General features: G+C 43.9%; 1 protein-coding gene across 1 annotated transcript in view; it reads right to left on the bottom strand.

The window, feature by feature from the left end:
* The window catches only part of LOC138761191 (rasGAP-activating-like protein 1), a 325,463-nt gene that overhangs the window by 57,680 nt on the left and 246,882 nt on the right, over positions 1-20,901 (bottom strand). The window contains exon 17 of the mRNA XM_069932922.1: positions 2,765-2,937. Within this exon, the coding sequence (XP_069789023.1) occupies positions 2,765-2,937 (173 nt within the window). The remainder of the gene's footprint in view (positions 1-2,764; positions 2,938-20,901) is intronic.

Raw genomic sequence — 20,901 nt, 5'->3', positions numbered from 1 at the left:
GCCGTCATAGCCTTGCAGCCACAGGCCTGCCTGAGAGCTCGCAGGGCCCAAAGGTACTCAGCGCTGAATTCCCCAGGTCACTGTTTTCAGGTCGCCAGGAGGTAGCCAGGAGGACCTCGTTTACCATCCTTAGGTACTGGCTTTTCAGTATTTCTGTCGCCTTTGGGTACAGATTGGCATCCCTGATCAGCGAATATATCAGGGGCCAGACCCGGGAATACACTGCTTGTTGTTCTCTGATCGAACAATAGAAGAGAAGGCCTGCAGGTACATTTCAAAGCAACACATCCAGAGTTTGAAGCTGTTGGACGTGTCAGGCGATTGTGGGTCAAGGTCCAGCTTTTCTGATTTCAAAAAACATGTTAATAAAAATGATGCACCATCAATTACTTTGAAAGACTAGAAGTTATATAGAAACTGATAGGCTTTTATAAACTACAGAATGGAGGCATGTCCAAGCTGGTCGACAGTCCTGAACTGAGGAGGGGGCTGTGGCAGTTGCCTTTATTCAGGGATCTGTGGGAGGAGTCACAGGCCATCAGCAAGGGGAGTGTCCAGATGAACTACAACAAGTACTAACACAGCCGGGTGTCTTCCCACCTTTCAAAATGTACCGGGGTGTAGGTTAATTATATGTAAATTGGACAGAATGGACTTGTGGGCTGAAATGGCCTGTTATCACGCTGTATGTCTAAATTTTTAAAAAAAATCTAGGTTGATAATCAAGTACTAACTTTTCAAGCACTTGGCCTGTTGTCTTTTATGCTTCAGCAATTCAAGAGCTCATTCAGATAGTGTTTTCAGTGTTGTGAGAGTATATGAGAGCTGTGCATTCCAGATTGCAACCATCGACTGAGTGAAAACATCTATCCTCAGATCACCTCTAACCCACTGATTCCTTACCTTAAATTTCTGTCCTCCAGTTTTAGATGGATCCATTATGGGCTAAGATTCCTCACTAGGCACCTTTTCAATGCCAAATTTGGCTCATGTTGCAAAACCAAACCCAAAACACTGGACATGGAAACACAACATTGAAATTGGTAGTAGAAATCTGAGCACTACTTGAATACAAGACGGGGGAGAAACGGGGATGACAATTATAAAGATCCTCAAAACAAGCATGAAATTGACAGATCGTGCAAGGTGAGAACCACCCCCAAGGCCATGGCATCAACAGGCTCCTGAGGGTTGCAACTCTTGTTTGTTTGTTCCAATATTAAGCTTCAAGGTCAGTTATCTCCTACGTTGGGCTCAAACAGTGCTACAGAGGTCATCGATTTCTTCTTTGCAAAAACACAAAGGAAGTTTACGGGCCCATCAATGGAAGTAAATTATGAACAGGGTACTTTGTTCCACGAGGGATGCAGTCACGGGAAGAACATACAAACTGCTCGCAGACAGCATTGGGTTTGAACCTGGATCATTGGCGCTGTAATAGTGAGGTGCTGGCCGCTATGTTAACCATTCCAACCTATAATTTTAGAGTGGTTCAAGGACATTGTTTAAAATTTAAGGACCAATTTAAGGATTTGTCACTGGTTTCCAATTCACTGTGAGTTAGCAACCATTGGTTTCTCAATGCTGTCAGTCCTTAAGGCTCAGCTCCCATTATATCTTTTCAGTTCCAGGGCACCTGAGCTGCAAGAGCATGATGTGAGACAGCATGTGTCATCAGTATTGCACATAAGCGAGTGACTTCAGTGCAGCAGGACGGTGAGACGTAAATCATTACTGACATCAAGACACCTGCAGCTCCAGCCTCCAAACTGAATGCAGAGTCACAGTTGGTGCTGCTTGTACAATTCTTCAGGATATTAACATGAAAACTACCATTAAGCAAAAGTGTTGTGTTTAAATTATTCACTCCAAGCCTATGATGCAGAGACTATGTGTATTTGGGAATGCAGGAATAGCAGTAATGGATGCCCTGTGACATGTCCCTAGACTTTTTCCCCCTACATCAGGCCTGGATTAATCATTAAGCAAAATAAGCACGTGCTTTGGGCACCAAGGGAAGGGGGAACCACAAAGTTTCTTTTACCAGTTCCGGATTTATCAAGATGCAGCTGAACTAGGGCCCCACAAAAAATGGCACATACACCCCTCCCCACAATAAATGTAAAAAAAAAATGATATTTATATATAAAGGTTATATTTAATATAGTTATGGGGCTGGCCTGGAATAAAACTGAATTTTTAATCCATATTTCACATTCAGCACTTATTGAATTTTAATGTCTTGTCAGTTAGACAATGGAAAGATTGAGGGGGAACCATTGTTGGGTGTGCTTAGGGCATCAGTTGGCCTTAATCTGGCCCTGCCCTCCATCCCTCCCTCAGTGTGAACTTAACGATTGTAACCAGGCTTTTAGTGAATCACACAAAAATTAAGTATCAAGCCCAGAAATACTGAATCTCCACAGCAACCTGTATCTCAGCAACAAGCTGTTCTTCGGTGAATGTTATCAGACATTACAAAAGAGAAGAATTATTGAAGATTGTCACTGTAATGTTCCAATTCTAATTGGCCATATCAAGCAAACATCAATAATCACTCAAATTCTTAAATTTACTGTAGATATCTACTGATAGAAAAACAGGATGCTCAGTATGCCAGGCAGCATGTGTGACAAGAGAAACAGAATTGATATTTCATGAAGGGAAAAAAGCACAGTTAAAGTTCAGAGGGGAGGAAAGGTAGAACAAAAACCAATGCTGAAACTGTGTGATGCAAAAAAATTGTACCTCCTGGACATCTTACCTGCCAATCTGAGGACTTAGCGTACGACAAGTTTTCACTGCTCAACCAGAAATAGCGCTTTTTGAAAGTGAAACGAGTGACAAGGTTGACACCCTCCGCTTTTCGTTTGTGCAGGTAGCCTTCTTTAATGGTTACTGAAGGATGGAACACCAGGCCTTGCTGTAGATCAGTAGCTAGGGAAACACAGGAGCGAGAGGTGAACCGTTGTTCTCTTTGCATCCTATTCTGCAGAGATTTGTAAGTGTGAGAAACACCAGCTGTTAATTCCACCCTGATGATGTAGGAATGCCTCACCATGCTGTGCATTCTCAGACTCTGGGTATTTCCAGTAAGTAACAAAGGACAACATTGGAATCACTGCTGTAAGAATGTCTTCCCATGACGTGAAAACTGGAACAAAATTCTGTCGGAATTCTAAAATAATTTTGAATTAGTAATCCTTTGACCATTGTTAACGTGATATTACAAGCATATCAAAGCACAATGATTCAGAGGCACAGAAGATGGTGGAAATCTGGAGCAACATCGATTTGTTGGAGGAACGCAGTGGGTCAAGCAGCATTGGTGGAATTTTGTATGTTTCAATGCAATTACCTCTCATTCTTCTAAACCCAAGAGATTCTGGGACATTCTGCATGATAGTTTTCATGCTTCAAACCTGTCAACCCAGGAAACATTCCAGTAAATCAATGCTGCATTTCCCTTCTGGAAGAATATCTTTCATTAGTAGGGAGACAAGACCTGTATGCAATATTGCAGATACAGTTAACAAGAGCCTGTATAATGGAGAAGGACATCACTACTCATGTACTCAAACCAACTAACCATTTGCATTCCCAATTGCTTGCTGGATCCCTGTACATTAACTTTAAATCATTTGTTTCCAAGAACACACCAGTGCCTTTGAACACCAACATTTTTCAAACTACCATTATGATACGATTTCCCTTTCATTAATTTACATTGATTCCACCTAATCCTAATGTTATTTTATACATACCCTGCTAGCATTTTCTTAATACTGCGATAGATTCCAACAGTTTCCCTATTAATTTTGACAGTAAAATGTTGATAGTTCCCTATTTTCTCTTTCCATCCTTGCTTAAGTAGCCGCGTTGGTTCTAATCTGTGGGAACTGTTCTCGAGTCAGTGTAAGATTGCAAGAGTTTTCATGACTTCAAAAGTTTCCTCTTTCAAACCCTAAGATGCAAGTTATCTGGGCTTTCTGTCCCATCACTTTCTCTAATACATTGTTTTATACATGTTGATTTTTGAACACCTTAGTTACTGTAATGTTCTCTACTATTTCTGACAAATATAAATATTTCTCTGCCATTTTGTTATTCCTCATTGCAGCATTTTTTGACATACAGCATGGTAACAGGCCCTTCCAGCTCACCGGCCTGTTCCCCCACATACACTAATTAACCTACAATCTTGGTACATTTTTGAAAGGTGGGAGGAAACCAGAGGACCCAGAGGAAATCCATGCTAATATGGGGAGAATGCACAAACTTCTCACAGACCGGACCAGATTCAGACCTGAGTCACTGCCGCTGCAATAGCGTGGCACCGACCACTACACTAACCGTGCCGCCCGGGAATTTCTCTTGTTTCAGTCTATAAGAAAGCCACAGGAACTTTCTCAAATGCTCTAATTTAAACATCTACAGCAGCTGTAAAGGTTTGCTAGCCTACTGTTGTATTCTATTTTCCCTTTCCCTTTTTTTTGTTGGTCTTCTTGGCTAAATACTGATATTTTCCCAAATGGGCTATTGCATTTTTAGCAACCTTTTCCTTTGATGCAATCCACTTTTAATTTTTCTTGACTTCCATGGCTTGATGACATTTCCTGTTGAATAACTTTTGTCTTAAAAAGATGTATACTGCTTGTCAACCATGCATTAATTCACCAAGAGTTGGTCATTGCTGGTTCGCTCACATACATTTTAACATGATTCTCCACTCAACCAAAGTTAAATAATTCCTCACGTCTTTAGTGTTTGCTTTATTCAAATTTAAGAGTCTGCTTTCAGATTGAACTAAATCACTTTTACTCTTTATGTACTATTCTACTCTCTTGTAATCAATACACCTTAGAGATCCCCGAGCTACCAGATCATCAATACACAATTCTGGATATAAAGCAGTCTGTTCTTCCGTTGATTCCTGAATAGATAGATCTAAAAATAAAAATCCTGTCATCGTTTCAGAGATCAAATTGACTATTAACATTTCTTGGATTAGTACTACTATAAAAACTTAGCAAATCATAATACAGTAAATATAACTAAAATTGTAAGGCCAAAGAATTAATTTGCGATTTTTTAAAAGAGCAATTTGGTTAATTTTTTTGCTTTCTATACACAGTTCAGCAGGCGGCAACCTCCTTTGAAGAAGACCGCAGAGCCCACCTCACTGACAAAGGAGGAAAAACCCAACACCAACCCCAACCAACCAATTTTCCCTTGCAACCGCTGCAACCGTGCCTGCCTGTCCCGCATCGGACTTGTCAGTCACCAACGAGCCTGCAGCAGACGTGGACATACCCCTCCATAAATCTTCGTCCGCGAAGCCAAGCCAAAGAAAAGAGAAATACTTTAACTAACACATTTGATTTAAAAAAAACCTTCTTTAAACTACAAAGGACATTTGTGACCAAAGCTGAATCATATATCTGAAATAGTACATCAATGAATAGTCCCTTTCTAAAAAAAAACATCTGCACACATGGAGGTACTATTTCTTCATTCAAGGTAATATAGTCATTGCTGGCAAGTTGTGTCTTTCAGAGTGCAGCCAAAAGTCAATAAATAATATTGTGGGACTGAAATCACACAAGTCACAGCAACGATTACAGTTAAATCTTAAATGTATTTAATTCATCTACCAGAATGCAAAGCAGGATTTGAACTGAATTCTTTTATCATTAGGCAAGAGGCTATGATTACTAATCGATTAAAATAACTACTTTGTTCCTGCACATACAGTCAAAGATTGAGGGGTGGCACAGTTGGCGTCAGCGGTTAGCACAACTTTGTTATAGCACCAGCGATTGGGACCGGGGTTTGAATCCCGCGCTGTCTGTAAGGAGTTTGTAGGTTTTCCCCATGTTTGGGTGGGTTTTCCCTGGGGGGGCTCCAGTTTATTCCCACTGTTGGAAATGTACCAGGGGTGTAGGTTAATTGGGTGGCATAGAATCATGGGCTAAAAGGGCCTGTAACCATACTGTATGTCTAAATTTAAATTTAATTTAAAAAATTTAATTTAGATTAACATGATGCAGAGTTGGGCGGAAAAGTGGCAGATGGAGTTCAATTTGAATCTGAATCAGAATTTATTGTCATGAACGAGTCATGATATTCGTTGTTTTGCATCAGCCTCACAGTGCAAACATTCATATACACCACCTTACAACAATAAATTTAAAAAAAAAATAATGCAGAAAAAAGTAAGGCAGTGTCTTTGGTTCATAGATTATTCAGGAATCTGATGGCAGTGAAGAAGAAACTGTCCTTGTGACACTGAGTGCTCGTCTTTATGCTCTTGCACCTTTCGCCGATGGTAGCAGAGTGAAGAGGGCATGGGCTGATGATGGGGGGGTGGGGTCTTTCAGGATAGAGGCTGCTTTTTTGAGACACCGCCTCATGTAGATGTTCTTGATGAAGTGAAGTCTGGTACCTGTGATGTCGCAGGCTGAATTAACAACTCTCTGGAGTTTATTCTTGTCCTGAGAGTCGACACCTCCATATCCAGCAGTGATACCGCCAGCCAAAATGCTCTCCAAATCCATACATCCCGCAAGGCCTCTGCACAGGCTGATCGGATAGTTAAGAAGGCCTACGGGATGCTGGGCTTCATTAATCGGGGATTGAGTTCAGGAGTTGAGAGGTCATGTTGCAACTCTACAAGTCTCTGGTAAGACCACACTTGTGTTCAGTTCTGATCACCTCATTATAGGAAGAATGTGGGTGCAGAGGAAATTTACCAGGATGTTACTTGGATTGTAAAATAAGTCTTATGAGGCAAGGTTAGCAGAACTGGGACTTGTTTCTTTGGCGCGTAGAAGGATGAGAGGAGACGTAATGGAGGTCTATAAAATTATGAGCGGCATAGAGTGGACAGCCAGTGCCTGTTCCCAGGGCAGAAATAGCAAACACCAGAGGACATGAGTACAAAGTGAAGGTTGCAAAGTTTAGGGGAGACATCGGAATAAAGTTTTTTTATGCAGAGAGTTGTGGGTGCCTGGAATGCCTTGCCAGAGATGGTGGTGGAAACTGAATCATTAACAGACTCTTTAACAGACTCTTAGACAGACACATGGATGGAAGAAAAATAGAGGGTTATGGGGCAGTGAGTGTATAGTATTTTCTTTAAAGGAATACATGGGTCAACACAACACTGAGGGCTGAAGGGCTATTTGAGCTATTCCTTACCAAGAAGTCAGTGGAAGTCACCAGCAATTTGCTGAATTTGTATATTTGCCAGCAGAGGGAGTAGGGTTACACACATGGCAAAATTGCACACATATTTTGAATAAAAGAAATGCCAGTGTTTAGACCATCATATAGGAGAGGCTATATCAACCACACAGAATTTACAGAAATACATAGAATTTGCTCTTCCAAAGGGGAAAAAAAAAGATGTGCATAGAGTCAAATCTTCATCTTCACCTTTCCATGACATTGACATGAAAGGATTTGCCATCAAGTCAATGAAAGTGATCTCTATAGCTAAATCAAATGCCCAAACACAAAGTAAGACACATACAGCTATCGAAAAACTGGGTATTTGCACCACTATATCCGTGCTGTCTTTAAGGAGTTTCTACGTTCTCCCCATGTCTGCATGGGTTTTCCCCGGTGATGCACCATCAATTCCTTCGAAAGACTAAGTCATAATAGAAACTGATAGGCTTTTACTATCAACAGAATGGATGTCCGTCCATGCTGGTCGACTGTCCTGGGCTGAGGAGGGAGCTGTGGCAGTCGCCTTTATTCAGGGGTCTGTGGGAGGAGCCACAGGCACACTCAGCAAGGGGCGTGTCCAGACATCCTATAACAAATACTAACACAGCTAAAATATATATACAGTAGTTTACCACATTCATCCCTTGTTTTAGAAAGAGTCTGGAGGGGTGAAATGAATTAAATGTTCTTACAGATTGAGTCTTTCAGGTGGCCTGGTCTGCTGCTGTGACCGTCGTAGTAATGGCTGCGGCACAGCTGTTGGATTCTGGACAGTCTGGAACACCTGTATGTTGTCTTCAGCGTTGACTTGGTGGATGAGTGGTAATAGATCTGGCATGCCATCCACTGCGGCTGGGGTAACATGCCATGGCCCTGGTGCATGATGGGTTGCAGTAGATGAAAGGGGTGCGGGGTGATGATTAATGGTCTCAGGAACTCCTGAGGGTGTTAGATCCTGAACAGAGACCGTGTCATCATGCCCATCAGCGTACGTCTCATAGGTGTATTGGGGGTTGGCCTGGAGGAGATAGAACCTTTTGACAAGTGGGTCAGACTTATGATTCCTCATGTACTTTTGGGGTTTGACCGGCCCTGGTGATGTCAACCAGGACAGCAGCATAATTTCCAAAGTGGACTTCCTAGGGAAGGAAAACATTCCTTCGTACAGAGTGGCATTGGTGGTGAAACATAGGAGCGATCTGATTGAGTGGAGAACATCAGGAAAGACATCTTGGCAGCGGGAAACTGGAAGGCCTCTCGACCTCAGGGCTAGGAGGATGGCCTTCCAGGTGGTGGTATTCTCCCTTTTCATCAACCAGTTCCCTCAGGGCTGTAAGTGGTGGTTCTGCTCTTGGCAATACCTCTGGCCAGCAGGTACTGACGCAGTTCATCTCTCAAAATAGAGGACCTCCAGTCGCTATGGATCTAGCAGGGGTACCTGAACAGGGGAAAAGATTGCACAGGGCCTTGACTCTGGCAGTTGTCATGTCCAAGCAGGAGATGGCAAATGGGAAATGTGAGTCCTCATCAGTAATGTTGAGGAAGTACACATTGTGGTCAGAGGAGGGGAGGGGTCCTTTGAAATCAATGCTTGGGTATCCAAAGGGACAGGTTACCTTTATCAGATGCTCTCTGTCTGGTCAATAGAAGTTTGGTTTGGACTCTGCTCAGACCTGGCAGTTTCTGGTCATGGTCCTGATCTCCTCAATCAGATTGTGGGCTTTGATAAAGTGGAAGAACCTGATGACCCCCGGAGTGGCAGAGGTCATTGTGGAGGTCTATTTGTGCTCTGGCACATGTTCCATGGGATAGGACACCTGGAGGTTCATTCAGTTTCTAGGCCGGGTCAAGGTGTCATAATTGAGGGTAGAAAGTTCAATTTGCCACCTCACTATCTTGTCATTTTTGATTTTACCTTGCTGCTGGCTGTTGAACATGCATGTTGGTCAGTCAGCAAGGTAAATCATTTGCTGGCGAGGTAGTGTCTCCACTGGTGGGGAGGACATGGAGGGGGAGAACGTGGAGGGGAGGACGTGGAGGGGGAGGACTTGAACATGTCATCGGGCCTGCGCAAAGGAGCTCTTAGGTGGAGTGCAGTGTGCGCAGTACTGGCCCCACCCTTTACACCCATGGTTCGTGTGCTGAGGCCAAGCAAGCTGGGACGTGGCAGCGAGGTCCTTGGGTCATAGGTTTTATAACGGAGTGGCCTTCTCCTATGCAGGTTTCTTACCCGGGCTGGAGGGGCCTGCCTCCTCTCCTAGGTCGGACCATACCTGGTCGCAAATCACCTGTGGACATGGCCTTGGTAAGTTTAATTGGGTTCTCTAACTACCTCTGGACTGGGGCCGGGGCCGCCGCCACCTTCCCTGTGCCCGGACCCGGGCCGCTGCCTCCTTCTTTCTGCCCAGACTGGGGCCTCTGCCTGCTTCACTCTGCCGAGGCCGGGGCCACCGCCTCCCCCTCGCTTCTGCCAGTGGGCTGATATCGCCTCAAACCGTGCATCTTGGCGCCTCACAGTTCGGCGGGCAGCAACCTCCTTTGAAGAAGACCGCAGAGCCCACCTCACTGACAAAAGACAAAGGAGGAAAAACCCAACACCCAACCCCAACCAATCAATTTTCCCTTGCAACCGCTGCAACCATGTCTGCCTGTCCCGCATCGGACTTGTCAGCCAGCACAAACGAGCCTGCAGCTGAAGTGGACATTACCCCTCCATAAATCTTTATCCGCGAAGTCAAGCCAAAGAGAGAAAAGAAGAGAAGAGTGTCTCCAGTGCTGTACCGGATTGACAATGGCCTGGCCGTCCTTCTCGACAGAGGAGTGTCAAATTTCAGGGCCCAGGAGGGTGTGGGAAAAGAAGACAAAGAGTCTGCCCACCTGGTTAAGGGTGGTGGTCAGGGCGAAGTCAGACACATCACTCTCCACCTGGAATGGTTTAGATTTGTCCACAGCATGCATCACAGTCTTGGCAATGTCCACCTTGATACGGTTGAAGGCTGCGCAGGCTTCTGACATCAGGGGAAAAGAGGTAGATTTGACAAGGTTGCAGGCCTTGTCTGTATAATTGAGGACACACTGGGCCTAATAGGAAAAGAAGCCCATTCAGAGCACTGAGGCTCCAAAAAAGGGCACATGCGGTCAGGATTTGGGGCCCAATGATTCCATCCTCTACAACTCAGCCAAGGATAGCGAGGCAAGTTGTGTGAAATACACATTTCTCCTTATTATATGTGAGGTTAAGGAGTTTGGTGGCCTGCAAGAAATTTTTGGAGATTGGCGACATGATCCTGCAGGTCATGGCTCCAAATAGTGATGTTGTCCAAATACTGGAATGTGGCCTGCAGCTCATACTGGTCTACCATGCAGTCCATCTCCTGCTGAAAGACCGAGACCCCATTGGTGATGCCAAAGGGAATCCTCAGGAAATGGTAGAGGTGGCCATCTATCTACCTCAAAGGCAGTGTATTGGTGGTCTTCCAGGTGGATAGGGAGCTGGTGGTATGCCGATTTTAAATCAATAGTGGATAATACCCGATATTGAGTGATTTGATTCACTATGTTGGATAAGCGGGGGAGAGGGTACAAGTTCAGCTGCGTAAATCTGTTAAAGGTCTGACTGTAGTCAATGACCATTTTGTGTTTCACCCCATTCTTTACCACCACCACTTGGGCTCTCCAGGGGCTGGTGCTGGATTCAATGATCCCCTCATTCAGTAGCCGCTGCACCTCTGACCTAATAAAGGCCATGTCCCTGGCACTGTACTGCCTGCTTTTGGTGGCAATGGGTTTACAGTCGGGGTGAGGTTCGCGAACAGTGGTGGAGGGGCGATCCTGAGGGTTGAAAAGCCACAGGTCATTTAGTTGCTGGTTGGAAATGGTGGGAGGAGAGGCCGGTGGAGGGGGGTTTCGAGGGTGGAGCACTGTGGGTTACAGACAGTAGGGGGGGGGGAATAGGGCCCATCGTACTCCATTATCACATTCTTAAGGTGGCATTGAAAGTACAGCCCCAGCAGCATGGCAGCGGAGAGCTGTGACATCTTCAGGAGTTTAAAGTCTTTGTAGTCTGTGCCCTCCACTACACATTAGCCATGAAGATCTGGTGTATAGGACTTCGAGGCCAGAGACTTTGTACCTTACTGGCCTTACCCCGCGAGGGAGTAATGTTGCCCCATGCATGTCCGTGCCCCCACTATCGAGCAGGCAGCTCGTCTTGTGATCATTTACCTCAATGTCCATCAATGACCTGGCGAGTTGGTGAGTGCTAACTTGATCTAGCATGATGGAGGCCACTGTTAAATCGCTGTCAGACTCCGTAGATGGATGTTTGATCCCAAGATGGCGACGTCCAGGATGGTGGCCCTCACAGCTTGCACATGGCGCTGCTGGGTTTAGAGAGCAACATGGATTTACACACCTTTGCATAATGCCTTTTTTTCCACTGCAAGAAATCCTCGTCTTTTGGCTGTCAGTGTTTTCTAGGGTGCTTGTTCAGGCTACAGAAGTAGCACTTCAGCTCCTCGCAGAGTACAGCTGCCGTGGTAGGGATGCTGGCGGGACGTGGTGGTGGCGGAGTTCTTCAGGCTTGCGACCCTCCCATGTCCCAAGATGGCAGCACCCACGGTAATTATGGGGCGGCCGTGTTGTCAGCTGGGTAGGCATCCATATTTTGGAGGTCACCTCTTGTGTGCCTGCTAGTTTGACTGCCCTCTGTAAGTTGAGCTCATCCTGCTCCAACAGTCTCTGCTGGATATAGCTGGATCTGATGCCTGCAACATAAAGCATCTCTGATCAAGTCCTCCGTGTTCACCGCAGCCGTCATAGCCTTGCAGCCACAGGCCTGCCTGAGAGCTCGCAGGGCCCAAAGGTACTCAGCGCTGAATTCCCCAGGTCACTGTTTTCAGGTCGCCAGGAGGTAGCCAGGAGGACCTCGTTTACCATCCTTAGGTACTGGCTTTTCAGTATTTCTGTCGCCTTTGGGTACAGATTGGCATCCCTGATCAGCGAATATATCAGGGGCCAGACCCGGGAATACACTGCTTGTTGTTCTCTGATCGAACAATAGAAGAGAAGGCCTGCAGGTACATTTCAAAGCAACACATCCAGAGTTTGAAGCTGTTGGACGTGTCAGGCGATTGTGGGTCAAGGTCCAGCTTTTCTGATTTCAAAAAACATGTTAATAAAAATGATGCACCATCAATTACTTTGAAAGACTAGAAGTTATATAGAAACTGATAGGCTTTTATAAACTACAGAATGGAGGCATGTCCAAGCTGGTCGACAGTCCTGAACTGAGGAGGGGGCTGTGGCAGTTGCCTTTATTCAGGGATCTGTGGGAGGAGTCACAGGCCATCAGCAAGGGGAGTGTCCAGATGAACTACAACAAGTACTAACACAGCCGGGTGTCTTCCCACCTTTCAAAATGTACCGGGGTGTAGGTTAATTATATGTAAATTGGACAGAATGGACTTGTGGGCTGAAATGGCCTGTTATCACGCTGTATGTCTAAATTTTTAAAAAAAATCTAGGTTGATAATCAAGTACTAACTTTTCAAGCACTTGGCCTGTTGTCTTTTATGCTTCAGCAATTCAAGAGCTCATTCAGATAGTGTTTTCAGTGTTGTGAGAGTATATGAGAGCTGTGCATTCCAGATTGCAACCATCGACTGAGTGAAAACATCTATCCTCAGATCACCTCTAACCCACTGATTCCTTACCTTAAATTTCTGTCCTCCAGTTTTAGATGGATCCATTATGGGCTAAGATTCCTCACTAGGCACCTTTTCAATGCCAAATTTGGCTCATGTTGCAAAACCAAACCCAAAACACTGGACATGGAAACACAACATTGAAATTGGTAGTAGAAATCTGAGCACTACTTGAATACAAGACGGGGGAGAAACGGGGATGACAATTATAAAGATCCTCAAAACAAGCATGAAATTGACAGATCGTGCAAGGTGAGAACCACCCCCAAGGCCATGGCATCAACAGGCTCCTGAGGGTTGCAACTCTTGTTTGTTTGTTCCAATATTAAGCTTCAAGGTCAGTTATCTCCTACGTTGGGCTCAAACAGTGCTACAGAGGTCATCGATTTCTTCTTTGCAAAAACACAAAGGAAGTTTACGGGCCCATCAATGGAAGTAAATTATGAACAGGGTACTTTGTTCCACGAGGGATGCAGTCACGGGAAGAACATACAAACTGCTCGCAGACAGCATTGGGTTTGAACCTGGATCATTGGCGCTGTAATAGTGAGGTGCTGGCCGCTATGTTAACCATTCCAACCTATAATTTTAGAGTGGTTCAAGGACATTGTTTAAAATTTAAGGACCAATTTAAGGATTTGTCACTGGTTTCCAATTCACTGTGAGTTAGCAACCATTGGTTTCTCAATGCTGTCAGTCCTTAAGGCTCAGCTCCCATTATATCTTTTCAGTTCCAGGGCACCTGAGCTGCAAGAGCATGATGTGAGACAGCATGTGTCATCAGTATTGCACATAAGCGAGTGACTTCAGTGCAGCAGGACGGTGAGACGTAAATCATTACTGACATCAAGACACCTGCAGCTCCAGCCTCCAAACTGAATGCAGAGTCACAGTTGGTGCTGCTTGTACAATTCTTCAGGATATTAACATGAAAACTACCATTAAGCAAAAGTGTTGTGTTTAAATTATTCACTCCAAGCCTATGATGCAGAGACTATGTGTATTTGGGAATGCAGGAATAGCAGTAATGGATGCCCTGTGACATGTCCCTAGACTTTTTCCCCCTACATCAGGCCTGGATTAATCATTAAGCAAAATAAGCACGTGCTTTGGGCACCAAGGGAAGGGGGAACCACAAAGTTTCTTTTACCAGTTCCGGATTTATCAAGATGCAGCTGAACTAGGGCCCCACAAAAAATGGCACATACACCCCTCCCCACAATAAATGTAAAAAAAAAATGATATTTATATATAAAGGTTATATTTAATATAGTTATGGGGCTGGCCTGGAATAAAACTGAATTTTTAATCCATATTTCACATTCAGCACTTATTGAATTTTAATGTCTTGTCAGTTAGACAATGGAAAGATTGAGGGGGAACCATTGTTGGGTGTGCTTAGGGCATCAGTTGGCCTTAATCTGGCCCTGCCCTCCATCCCTCCCTCAGTGTGAACTTAACGATTGTAACCAGGCTTTTAGTGAATCACACAAAAATTAAGTATCAAGCCCAGAAATACTGAATCTCCACAGCAACCTGTATCTCAGCAACAAGCTGTTCTTCGGTGAATGTTATCAGACATTACAAAAGAGAAGAATTATTGAAGATTGTCACTGTAATGTTCCAATTCTAATTGGCCATATCAAGCAAACATCAATAATCACTCAAATTCTTAAATTTACTGTAGATATCTACTGATAGAAAAACAGGATGCTCAGTATGCCAGGCAGCATGTGTGACAAGAGAAACAGAATTGATATTTCATGAAGGGAAAAAAGCACAGTTAAAGTTCAGAGGGGAGGAAAGGTAGAACAAAAACCAATGCTGAAACTGTGTGATGCAAAAAAATTGTACCTCCTGGACATCTCAAATAAAAGAGAATGCTGGAAGCACTCCTGCTAGTGATGTAACTGATCACTGTAAAAGCAGCAAACAATTCCATGAATTCTATGTCTAATGAACCTTTGATGTGGTACTGTCAGATCTCATATTCTCAAAATGAACAAATGAGCAGACAATGAAATGAAAGGATTGATTTCGAGGCGATTAGGTCACAGAACTAAAAATAAATTTTGAGAGTTGGCGCTATAAAATTCACGTCAAGCTGTGAATTTGAATAAATCTAAATTTGATTCCTGTGTATTTTAATTGCATGCATCTCATTTGATTTGTAAAAATGTTACACTTAAAAGCTTGCTGCCCTAGACTACTTGTGTTTTTTTTTTCGCAAGTACTGTAGTTTTGAAAATGTTTAGCATGTTGCATCATAAAAGCAATTTCCAACAAATATTTGCAAGGATTCACGTTACTTTCAGTGGGAAATTTCAATGCCAGCTTTAGGAATCTTACAGTTGGTACCTTAAAAGTCTTTCGAAAGGAAATGCTTTGTTTTAAGTGATATCCACCTCGTGAGCAGGAAGAGAAAAGATATTCATTGCTAACCATATAGATCAGTGGTTCTCAACCTTTTTCTTTCCACTTACATACCACTTTAAGTATTCCTTATGCCATAGGTTCTCTGTGATTAGTAAGGGATTGCTTAAGGTGGTATGTGGGTGGAAAGAAAAAGTTTGAAAACCACTGTTTTAATTGTACCTGATGAACTCATCATGTGCACGGTTTCAGAACTCCAAAGGAAATAGGCCAATGACAATTTTTCTCAAGCAAAATATTTCAGTAACAATTGGGTCTAGAGCAGTGGTTCTCAACCTTCCCTTTCCACTCACATACCACCTTAAGCAATCCCTTACTAATCACAGAGCACCAATGGCATAGGGAATACTTAAAATGGTATGTGAGTGGAAAGAAAAAGGTTGAGGACCACTGATATAGATTAAAACTTTTCAAATTCCTTCAAATTGGAAAGAGTTCCTCTCAAGACATTTCATTAAAGGTTTGTTACAAATTATTTATGGAGCTGTTAACCCAGTTCAAGAAATCAGGTCAAAGATAGCAGTGTCTATTATATTGAGGCTGTCACTGTAGGAAAGAAGTGAATGTCGAGTCGTTGATTAATTATTTACCACAAAGCCTAGAAATTTCCTCAAAAGCAAATTATATAAATTGGATTTATTCAATAATCAACACTTTTTGTTGTTACTACAAATAATATTTTGCAATGTTTTCAGATATTTCCAAATTTGGATTACAAATATTTCAAACACTGTTACGATATGGGTACCTAGAACCCTGAAACAGTATAGGCACCAATTTCCTGGGAGGACTTAAAATAACCTTTGTGTGAGAGAAAACTGCACAATTTTTATTGAGGAATTATGATTTCAGAAATGCTCTCATGTCGATGCAATCATGAAGAAGGCTCTCCAGCAGCTATACTTCATAAGGAGATTAAGGAGATGCGGTACGTCACCAAAGGCTCTTGCAAATTTCTACAGGTGTACCATGGAGAGTATTCTGACTGGTTGCATCTTTATCTGGTATGGAGATGCCAATGCACTGGACGGGAAAAGACAACAGAGAGTTATGAAATCAGCCAGCGCCATCACGGGCACTAGCCTTCTCTCTATCGAGGACATCTGCAAGAGGCCGTGTCTCATGAAAGCAGCCTCTTTTTTCAAGGACCCTCACCACCCAGGGCATGCCCTCTTCACGCTGCTACCCTGAAGGGGGAACAAGGAGCCTGAAGATGAGCACCTAATGGTACAGAAACTGCTTCTTCCCTTCTACTATCAGATTTCTGAATGGTCAATGAACCACAGACACTACCTCACTTTCTCTCCTTTTTCACAGTTATTTATTTTAAAAAATGTAATTTGTAGCAAATTTGCACCTGTAATGCTGCTGCAGTACAATGAATTTCTTGACAATAAATTCTGATTCAGATTCTGTGTGTAACTTATTGATATGCATGTCATGCCAATATGTTACTATGGGTTCGTTGCTTCGGTATTTAGTTGTTGCTTAAATGAGTGTAGCCTTTTCTGGAAGCAATTCCAACTACCCATCACTGTGCAAAAATATTACCTGGTATCTGTTCAAAACCTACTCCTCATAACCCTGTGCTTCCTTCTTGTGTCACATCAAATATATTTTCTTGAGTCATTACTCATTCAATATCCCCTCAGAAGGATCCATTCAGGCCAAAGAATATTTCTTTAAGTTGAAGAGCCGCAACATATGGTTCAGCCACAGGGGACCCTGAGCTTCTACCATTTTAATTCTCTGCGCCACTCCCTCTCTGTCCGTGGCCCCCTGCACTGTTATAATGACGTCCAATAAGGTGTTACCCCACACCTTGATGAAGATCTCAAGCCCAAAACGTTGGTGATGTATCTTCACCTTTGCTACATAAAGACACTGTTTGACCTGTTGAGTTTCTCCAGCATTTGTGTGTTTTTTCACTTAACCACGGTGTCAACAGAATCCTGTGTTTTACCCCCAATAAGCTCTATAGTTAACTTTAATTTACATGCTGGAGAAAGCAGGGAAGAAGCTGTTCTTGTGCCACTGAGTGCTCATCTTTAGGCTCCTGTACCCTTTTCCCTGATGATAGCAGAGTGAAGAGGGCATGGCCTGGGTGGTGGGGGTCTTTTGAGGAGAGAGGCTGCTTTGTTAGGACACCTCCTCTTGTAGATGTCCTTGATGGAGTGAAGACTGGTGCCCATATTGTCACAGTCTGAGTTAACAACACTCTAGAGTTTTTTTCTTGTCCTGAGCATTTGCACCCCTGTACCAGACAATTATGCAACCAGCCTGGTTGAGATGGTGGTGAAGATATTCCTCATTTCAAGAGGAATATAATATAAGAGCAGGGATGTGATGTTCAAGCTCTATAAGGCACAGGTGAGAGTTCATGGAGTATTGCAAGCAGTTTTAGGTTCCTCATTTAAGAAATGATGTGCTGACGTTGAAGAAGGTTCAAAGGAGGTTCACTAGGATGATTCTGGGTATGAAAGGGTTATTATATGAGGAGCGTATACAGCTAAATTTGTTGGAATTTCGGAGAACTGGAGGAATGTCGTTTGAATGTTGCAAGGCATGGACAGAGTGAATGTAGAAAGGTTGTTTCCCATGGGGTGAAGAGTCCAGAACAAGTGGGCACAACTTCAGGCTAAAAGGGCGTCAGCTTAGAACAGAGATGTGTAGGAATTTATTCAGCCAGAGGGTAGCACATCTATAGAATTTGTCGCCACAGGAAGTTGTGGAGGCCAGGTCATTGGGTGTATTTAAAGAAAAAAATGATAGGTTCTTGTTTAGCTTGGGCATCGAAGGTTATGCGGAGAAGGCCAAGCAGTGCGACTGAGTGGGAAAATGGATCAGCTCATAATTGACTGGCAGGGCAGACTTGATGGGCTGAATAGCCTATTTCTGCTCCTATGTTTTATGGTCTTATGTAGAGAAGGCCACAACAGTAGCACAGGATAAGGTCAATGACTCTTGCAGATTCACAAATTGCTTCACGGACTATTTGGGGACCCAAATGATGGTGAGTGAAGAGGTATGGGCATAAGTGTGCACTTCTTGCCGTCACAGGGGTGGGTACCAAGGTGGTGATTAGTGGGAAGGGATGAATGGATGAGGGAGTCACGGAGTGAGTGATCTCTGTGAAAGGCGGAGAGGGGAAGATGTGTCTGGTGGTGAGATCATCTTCTACGGAATGGAAATTGTGGAGGATATGTTGGATGCGGAGACTGGGGAGATGCTAGGTGAGGACAAGGGGAATCTTGTTCTTATTGTGTCTGGTATAGATGTACAGGAAATAGAGAAGACGTGGGTAAGGAGTGAATTGATAATGGTAGAGGGGAAGCCCTGTACTTTGAAGAAGGAGAACATTTTGGATTATCTGGAAGGGAAGAGATGCAATGGAGACAAAGGAATTGCAAGAAAGGAATGGAATCCTTACATGGCACAGGGTGTGAAGAGGTGTAGTTGAGGTCACTGTGGGATTTGGTAGGTTTGCAGAAAATGTCTAACGAGAGTTCATCTCCTGAGAGGGAGACAGTGATCACAAAAGGAAGAATATTACTAGAGATGACCAGGTGAATTTGAGGTGAGGGTGAAAATTAGCAGCAAAGTGGATAAAGGCAATGAGCTCATCATGGGTGGATGGGACATCTCTAAGGTAGTCATCAATGTAGCAGAGGAAGAGTTGAGGATCCTTGCCTGTGTAGCCTTGTAGAATGTGTTATATAGAGAATTTAGGTTAAAATGACTCAAGTTAAAATGTGATGATTAATCATAAAAAGGGAAGCCAGAACGGACAGGGAGCTTACTAGCAGCCAAGGACAAAAGCTGAATATGTTTTTTTAAAAACCTATCTTTTCATGGTCATAGTGAGAGACATGCAGGAGACAAAGGATTGATAAGAAGGGTGAGAAACAGAATTTAGTGTATGTAGAGTTCACAGCGTACGTAACGAACGTGATAATTAAAAATGCAGTTATACTTAGAATGCTTTTGCAACACTAACCAATTAAAACAGTATTAATAAGAAGGGGAAGGGCAAACAATAAGGGTATAAAAATCAATGCACTGTATGTATCGGGGCTTAACTGGTGAGAAACCAGTTGAGTCCAACTCTGCAGACTTGTAAATAAAGCTTGTCGTGTCATCAGTTTTAAAGAGACTCATGTGTGAGAAGTTTTATTTCTGACAAATGGGGGCTCGTCCGGGATCTACACTCCGGCTGTGAGGGGAGGTGAGAAGAGGGACATCGGAGGCGGTGCACCCCGCTGAGTTCAGCGGCTCCTAGTCCCTTGCTCGTCGCTTCGGGCGGCTTGAGCGAGTGGTATCCGGACAGGGTGACACGACAAGACGGAGAGGAGAAGGGTGACGGTTCAATCCCCGGGAAGACACCGGTAAGTGACGACTTACGATTGTGGTGTGGGGATTGGGTAACAGGTGTAACGGGATACACCTGTTTGGATAAAAAAACCTAACATAATAGATCAGGTATAGAGCTTTTGTCGTGGCATGAGGACCCTGTCGTGGGACTCTAGGATAGACCCCAGGGAAACCTCGGCGGTAACCGAAGGAGGGACAGCACCTCCGACGAAGTGCCGAGAAGAGAGGGGTCAACCCCAGGGAAACCTCAGCGGTAACCGAAGGAGGGACAGTACCTCCGACGAGGCGTCTGAGAAGAAGGGAGTAGGGTCCAGAACGAGAGGGTCCTCAGCAACGATAAACAGATCTAGGTGGGAAAATGGGAGGATCAAAATCTAAGGGCTCGTCTGAAAATTCAGGACAATTCCTGGGAGTACCCCTTGACAGCCCTTTGGGGAGAATGTTTGAAAATTGGGATAGTAATAGATATCGGGACAAAAACAAGAAAAAGATGGTCCAATATTGTCTCCTTTGGTCAAAACAACCTATTAAAGGTTCCTCGGTCTGGTGGCCGAAATTTGGATCTGATGAGGATTGGGTTAGACAAGCATTAAACATATATGTAAATTCGAGACCAAAGGTGAATCAAGAAGAGTCAGCATATGCATTTTGTTGGGTTCCCTGGCCAGGATCCTTAACAGAATGTTTTAAATTGAGAGTGGCAGGAGAAAAGAAATGGGAACCTCTGGACAACCTTCCCCCTCCTTATATTCCCCCGGTGCCTACTGCGCCCGAGGAAAGCTTATTACCGGAGGGGAAAGGTGATGAATCTGATTGCCCCGAAGGGGGCCGGGATAAAAAGGATGAATTAAGGGAGTCGGACCCTAAACTTCCACCGGTAAACCGACCCTGGACAAGATCCCAGACTGGTCCAGGACCATCAAAATTTTCAATAAGCCTAAATCCCCTGAGGGAAGTTCCTATGGGAGGACCGGGAGGGGGAACGGGATATGTGAATGTTCCCCTAACTAGTACAGAGGTGCGGGGATTTAAGAAAGAAATGAAAAAGTTATTAGAAGATCCTATAGGACTGGCTGAACAGCTTGACCAATTCTTGGGACCAAACACATATACGTGGGAAGAGATGCAGGCAATAATGGGAACATTATTTTCACCCCAG

Source organism: Narcine bancroftii, chromosome 4 (assembly GCF_036971445.1).
Source record: "Narcine bancroftii isolate sNarBan1 chromosome 4, sNarBan1.hap1, whole genome shotgun sequence".
Classification (NCBI taxonomy): Eukaryota; Metazoa; Chordata; class Chondrichthyes; order Torpediniformes; family Narcinidae; genus Narcine; species Narcine bancroftii.
Note: the sequence above shows the minus strand (reverse complement) of the source record. Positions and strands in the feature narration are given on the sequence as shown.